Below are 7,347 nucleotides of genomic sequence, written 5' to 3' on the forward strand. Positions count from 1 at the left end.
CAAATCGAATCTGTCCTAGTTCGAATTCGAATTCGAAATAATTTCGAATCAAACCCAGTTCGAAATTGAAATAGATTTCGAACCTGAAATGCCAGTTCGAATTTGGTTCGGTATAATTCGAACTAGTTCGATTTGATTCAAAATTAGTTCGAAATTGAGAGCAATTTGATTAAATGAACACAACAATTCGAAATTGAACACAGATGGTTCGAAATTGAGGCAGATTCGAAATTCAGCTCGAAATTGAGGCAGATTCGAAATTCAGTTCGAAATTGAGGCAGATTCGAAATTCAGTGCAGATTCGAAATTCAGTTAAACTAGGCTGCATATTTTTATACATATGCTTTTCTTGAGGCAATTCAAAATTACTTTTCTAGATCTATCCAACAATTCGATTAAATGCTTACACAGATGTTTTTCGAAACAAACAAAGTACAATCTAAATACCAATAGAACAATCACTACAGATTTATAATTATTACAAACTCAAATATTATCCTAAATAAAAATCATGTCTCTAAATCAACAGAACAATCACAAATTGATACTAAACAATCCCTAAATTAATACTAAACAACTAACATAACGATCACATTGCTTGCTGTCACATTGCCACCTGAAAATTAAACAACCAACAGAATGATCATCTTCTTCATTAGTATTTTGTGCAAAGGATAGTCTAAATCAGAAATATTATCCAAATTAGCATTAAATAAACATTCCTGGAAATCCAAACAAACAAGGCCTATGATAAATAATAATGATAAAGTTACTAACTCTAAACAAAATAAAATAAGCACATAGGACCCTAATTCCTAGAACAGATCTATAGCCCCAGCAGTGACATGTAATGCAAAACTGACAAAACCTATTCCAAAATGCCAAAAACCAATGCATCTTTCGAAAACCCTAACCCAGTATAGATGCCTCATGCTGCCCTAATGCCAGATTTCAGCTGACAAGTAAAAGAGAAAAAATGGGGACAAAAGTAAGAGGCCACCACTATGATGAGATAGATGCAGTTTGAGTTTCAGATTTCTGATCAGTTTCACTCTCTAATCAGTTTTTGGCACCATATTTTAGACCATAACTTAGGTTAAAGAGCTTACTCTCTAATCAGTTTTTTCCATCGGTATTTGCACTTCAAGGTTCTTCTCTTCTTTGGCTGCTTGTTGAAAATATTAAGAAAAAGAAAATATAAGTGCAAAAGTTATTGCAATATTCAAATAAATGACTAATAGATATTATAAGCATCGTCTCTTACTTGTAAGGTGTGCAATGTGATAACAGAGCCTCTGTTGACAACTAGTTTATTATTTTGAAGAAAATTATACCGCCAATTATTTAAAAAAAAAAAACTAATAATAGTCTATACAAAATTTCTTAATTATCTTCTAAATTGTTTCACTATTCATAATAATTTTTAGTGCTCTCCTACATTTTAAAAATTAAAAAAAAAAAAAACGAATCATACATATCCCAAGCCATATTTCTATCTCAGTACATGGTCATATATATTTTTACATTGTAAAATGTTTATACCTCATTACTAATTATTTATAACTACACTACCGGATTTTATTTTTTTTTAAAATGTGCAATGTATTAACTTTCATAGTAAAATTGTTATCGTTGTATTGGTTTCGTATTTAAGTTTTAATTGCCTGGCATTTAAACTGTATATTTAATTGTTGATAATTCGAAATTCCTTAAACTTAATTTTGTTTGCTATTTTTCTGATTAAATATCTACTATTCATAAGAAAGAATATTTAGATATGTATACTACCTGTGTCCAGTATCGAAACCAACTCCGCTGCTCTCCAAATAGAAGAACAAGACTCTGTTATTCAAAATCTAACTTTTCACCTATTTGCCTATTTGGATTTTGGAGAGCAGCGGAAGCGGAGTCGGATCCCAGAATATCAGTTCCGTTTATAATGACTGAAAAGATAAAATGTTTTTAAATGTTTATAGTTTCACTTTTCACTTTTCAGTTTTCCATCTTTGCCTCTTTGGGGACAAATTTGAGCTGAATTCGAGGCTGAGAGCTGACATAACAAGAAAGGGATGGGAAAAGAAATACGTGGCGACTTAAATTTTAGGGATTATCAGAGGCGAGCAAAAAGGTGTCCGAAATGGGATGACACGTGAATGAAGGAGAGAAGAAAAGTACTGGACCTCTCCAGCCTCACTTTTTTCTTGGAAGGAAAGAGTACAAGAGAAGAAAGGCCTTGAATCAGGGCATTAATCCGAAGAATTTATTTAAAGAGGGAAAATATGTTTCCTCTTAAAAAAGATCTTCAAATAGAAAATCTGATACTGTGTAAAGGAAAACAAGAGAAAGGGAATAAATGCAAATTATAGGTGTGAACTGTGAAACTATTCAGGTTGGAATTTTTTTAGCAGCCTACAAGGAAAGTTTAAACCTTTCAGAAAAAAATGTAGTAGCACAAATAGAGCAATTAAAAACCGTAACACCATTCTATCTTAACAAAGAAAACTGTTCACCACATCTTTGAGTTGCCAAACTTAAATACCACTGGCAGGCAACTAGCAATTTAGACACAGAAATCACTAAAAATAAGTACCTGATGACACTACAGGAACCAATATCATGACCTAACACAAATTAAAATTAATAATAACAGCAACAGTTAAAGAAGTAGAAAAACAAACATACTTTTAATTTTTTATCTTCAGAAAGAAGAAATCTTCCAACTAACCTAACACCAGACTACCCAAATCCTACTGAAAAGATAGGCCCCACACTTGTGGATCAGTGGGAGGGCTTACGCTTGATATTGATGCAGTCGGGGCACTTGTACTGCTTGATGTGCTCGGCCTTTGCCGGGGTAACCTTGACACAGCGTCCATGGAACCAGCGCTCACACAGGTCACAGCAGATCCAGAACTCATCGTTTGACCCCTTTGTCCCACAACTCCCGCAAAGTGCATTGTCCTGTTCTTCTTCCTCCTCGTCACTGTCCTCGTTCCTAATCCTCTTCTTGTTGGTGTTGGTGTTGGTGTTGGTGTTCCTCTTGTGGTTCTTGTGCTTGGTTTCTTCTTCTTCCTCCTCCTCCTCTTCTTCCTCTTCTTCTTCTTCACCGCTCTCCTCTTCGTCCTTTTTTAGGGTTGGTGGTTTGGTTTCCACTCGCGACTAACAAAAATGCAAGAACAAAAGATACACACTACAGGGCTTAAGGTTTCTTTTCATTTAGAATTTTTCAATAGTTTAATAATCAACAAATCCCTTAAATAGAATCATATAGGTAAATAAAATAAAAAGACAACATCTGCAATTGGAATAAACTGTTCCTAACTAAAATTTTGATTGGTACATGCCATACAAGAAGGAAAAGAAACAGCAGTACATTATCACGTTTGACTTGTCTCCAGGACTGTAATATAACTAATGGTTGAGTCTGGTGCATGCATGTGGGCCACTGTGCTACCCTAAGTTTGAAAAGGTATGGAGATCAGAGAACATACCACTTTGGAGGGATGCGGCTTGTTACTTTTGGTACTGCTATTAGGGGTTTTCTCCTTCATTTGTTGCTTCTTTGCAGTACCAGTCACGACCTCATAAATAGTAGGCAGATTGTTTATCATATTGAAAAGTCTCCTCCTACATGTAAAAATTGAAGAAAGGGTCAACTGTTGCAACTTTGCATTAACCACTTGAATTTATCATAAATGTGGAAAGCAAATTCAAATACTAGTCAACATGCATTCCCACTGTTCTCAGGAAAAGTATCATACCATCCATGATCAGCACATTACTATTTTTTTTACAGTTTTACTGCTATGGAAAACTAGGTCTAGGCATGTAAACCACAAATTCGCATCCTCTAAGATATCTCAAACTTTTAAGTGTTTTTTTGGAAAATCTAAACCATTGAAATACATTCTGCATGAATCTGAAAGCACAAATAATATGCCCCCCTGCGCTATCCCCGAATAGGACCGTACACAGAAGTCACACAAAAGTTGAGATATCTCAGAGGATACACACTATGTAACCACCTGGTCAATTGGTAGTGACCCAAGATTTATATATACTCAGAGGATACATTGCATATCCCTAAATAGTAAGAAATCTCATACTTGCCACTAAAGGTCTATAAATCAATGTAAACTTAGTTTGAGATTTAGGGGGGTGGGCTGGATGAATAAGTGCTACGCAGTTGCTCCTTCCGACCCCAAACTTAGTCACACCTCTCTCTCCTCTCAGTTTCATCAAATAAAAGATAATTTCTTACCTTGCCTCTTTATCAAACCCAAAACGAGCCCCAAAATAGAAAGCAACAGCCAATAGCCAGGCGTCACTGTGTACCGCAACTAGGGCTAGCCAATCCTTCTCCTCCATACCATCTCTCGCAAAATTAATACCAAGAACCGGCTCTGGCATCTCAGGAGGCACCTCCTCAGCTGGTAAGGCTACATCCCATTGCTCAGTTGGCAGCCCATACAAACATAAATTCTCCTTATCTGTTAAGCAAGAAGAAAAATCTCATTAAATTTAGGGTATGGAGGTGTTGCAAAATATGAGGCCAACTTGTATAAGATTAATTGGGTAACTATGACTTAATTAGGGTTTAATTGGGGCATGATTACAGCTAATTTGGGTAAACTGAAGACAATGGCACGGGTTCCAGACAAGTATAGCTGAAACCCTCTTTTGCATTTGATAACTTTTACTTGGGATGTAGCTGACAACTGAGGTTACTTGTTTCTCGACTGTACAGATGATGCTTTTACGGTATTAATAGAGGTCGATTCAGGTCCATTGGGGTGAATTTCCAAAACTGGACGAACATTAAATACAATTTTATACCCACTCAAATGAATAAAATCCTACAATGTTGTGCTGCTCTTATTTGACAATTTGGTTATAAAAGATTTTTACTTGTGTCAGTATACTGACATCAAGCTAGATAGACTCAATATTAAAAAACTGGTTACACAGGTATAGTGAGCAAATATATTGCTGAAAATTCTCATATTTTATTAATCCTCTCCAGACTTATCTTTTCTCCCAAATTGACCTTCTCCCATTCAAGTTAAGATACACTTTTGGTCAACAAAATGGGTGATAAACCCCTATGAGCTACAACAACTAACTAGTGCTTCTGGATGTGGCTATTTTCAGAAAGAATTATTGTAAAAAGGCTATTTAATGTATTATGTTAAAGAAGAGGGTCCTTTCAGTAAATTTCCCATCTATAGAACAGAATATTACAGAGCACCTCACACAATGACAAAGACACTGAAAAAACAAAAGAAGGAAGAATTTGTTCGTAAATCGGAACAAACGCTAATATCAATCTGCCAATTCCTTAAACTACGAGGTTTCAATTGAAAAAAAAAAACTTCTAAGACTCACCTGGATCGCACGCCTGGTAGAACTTCTCCACGTCTGCAACCAAAACGAAAACAACAAAACAATCAACCACATGAAAGGAACTAGAAGAGTTCTCCCAAGTAAACACAAAAATTAGCGAAAATTCCTGAAAACAAAATGAAAGATTAAAAAATTGAACTAGGTCAGAATCAGACTACGAACCCGTGGTGAGTGCTTTGATCATGCCAGCGCGTCTGCCTCGGTAATCGCGAAACACCTCCTCCGGCGTGCGCGTCGAGTATGGTCCCTGCGCGCCTTCCATATTACGAAAATGCCCCTCCGACGCCGCAATAGATCTGTGGAACTCCGGCTCTTAACTGGAAGAGGAGTATGAATTAGGGATTCCAAATAGAGATGAAAGAGAACAGTTGGTTGGGAGGTGAGAGGCGAGCGAGAGAGGTACCGAGGGATTAGAAAGGAAAAGGAGAAGGAGAGAAGGTTCTTCGGTGAAAGATGAATCAATGGACATTTGTGTGTTGTATTGCTCTTAAAATCTCAACCTTCTTGCGCTTGTTATATTACTCATTTACCCCTCTGATCTGTCAGAAGGGCATTTCGGATCCGGGTTTCGTTCTCACCGGATTGAATTAGTTGCTACTTGCTACTTGCTACTTGCTGGGACCTTATAACAGTGACATAGTCTCCTCAATTTCCACCATAAAAAATTGGGGGAATTTCATTAATTATGTATTTTCCCTCTAAAGTTTGAAATTACGTATTTTCCTCTCTAAACTTTAAAAACTCACAAATTTATCAATTTTATTGTCTTTTATATTAAAACTCATTCTAAAATTTTAAATACCCATTTTACTCTTTATTAAAAGCATATAAAGCCCATCAAACTCAAATTTAAATCTTAAGGATTCATCTATCGTTCAATCCGTGTGCATCACATTAAGATTTGTGCACATCACTTCAATATTCGTGATGATCTAGAGTGCACAGATCTTAAAGCAATCCCGATTCGCCCACATCGCATTAAGATATGTGCACGTCGCTTCAATATGTGTGCGTGCTCGCATCAAGATTCATGTTGATCTTGCGCACACATATCTAAAAGCAGTTTGGACGATAGAGAAACTGTTCAGATTCAAATTTGAGTTTGATGGGCTTTATATGCTTTTAATAAAGGTTAAAATGGGTATTTTATAAATTTAGAATGAGTTTTAATATAAAAGACAATAAAATTGGTAAATTTGTGAGTTTTTGAAGTTTAAAAGGGGAAATACGTAATTTCAAACTTTTGAGAGGGGAATACGTAATTTTGAAGTTCTTGAGGGGTATACGTGAAATTCCTCCTAAAAAATTAAGATCAATTTCATCAGTATAAATAAGTACAGTTAAATCAAAAGTAACAAATGTCAAATATTATGTTGGAGGCTTAAATAATTTACCTCTCAAATTGTACAATGTTTGAGAGGTAACAATATCAAAAGATTGTTTTTTGTAGACTGGTAAATCGGATCTAATTTAATATACAATTAATTTTGCATGATACATAATTGTATTCAAGGTTTTGGCAACTTGAAATCTATTTTTGGAAAATAATGAATATTTTACCTTGAGACATTGTTTCTGTTGAGAATTCGACAAATCCTGGGAAATAATGAATGTTATGAAAACAAATCACCTCTAAATTCTGGGAATTCGACAGATACCCAGGCCGTAGGGGAATTTGGCGGCCCCAAAGACTGAGTCCGCCAAACGGTTTGGCACCCCAATTTTTTTTTTTAACAAAAATTTATTAACTAAAAAAAAAAAACTTGGTTTCTGTGCATGTGTTTAGAATGAAAAAAACAAAATTAAACTTGGTTTATGTGTTAAACTTGGGCCCCTTTTTTGTTTTTTAGTTTGGGGCCGCAGGGTATTTGGTAGACCTTAGTTTTTGAGGCCGTCAAATGCCACTGCGGCCTGAGTATTTGTTGAATTCTGATCAAACAAAGG

The 7,347-nt window shown here is 35.6% G+C and overlaps 1 protein-coding gene across 1 annotated transcript; it reads right to left on the bottom strand.

The window, feature by feature from the left end:
- Positions 1–2,464: 2,464 nt before the first annotated feature.
- On the bottom strand, positions 2,465–5,888 carry LOC144575396 (PHD finger protein ALFIN-LIKE 5-like). The gene is made up of 5 exons (XM_078325530.1): positions 5,566–5,888; positions 5,386–5,418; positions 4,262–4,490; positions 3,492–3,627; positions 2,465–3,159 (listed from the first exon to the last, which is right to left on the bottom strand). Exons 1-5 carry the CDS (start codon positions 5,663–5,665, stop codon positions 2,779–2,781), a joined length of 879 nt encoding a protein of 292 aa, XP_078181656.1. The 5' UTR covers positions 5,666–5,888; the 3' UTR covers positions 2,465–2,778.
- Between the last annotated feature and the right edge of the window lie 1,459 nt (positions 5,889–7,347).

The sequence above is a fragment of the Carex rostrata genome, chromosome 24, assembly GCF_964058835.1.
Source record: "Carex rostrata chromosome 24, lpCarRost1.2, whole genome shotgun sequence".
Classification (NCBI taxonomy): domain Eukaryota; kingdom Viridiplantae; phylum Streptophyta; class Magnoliopsida; order Poales; family Cyperaceae; genus Carex; species Carex rostrata.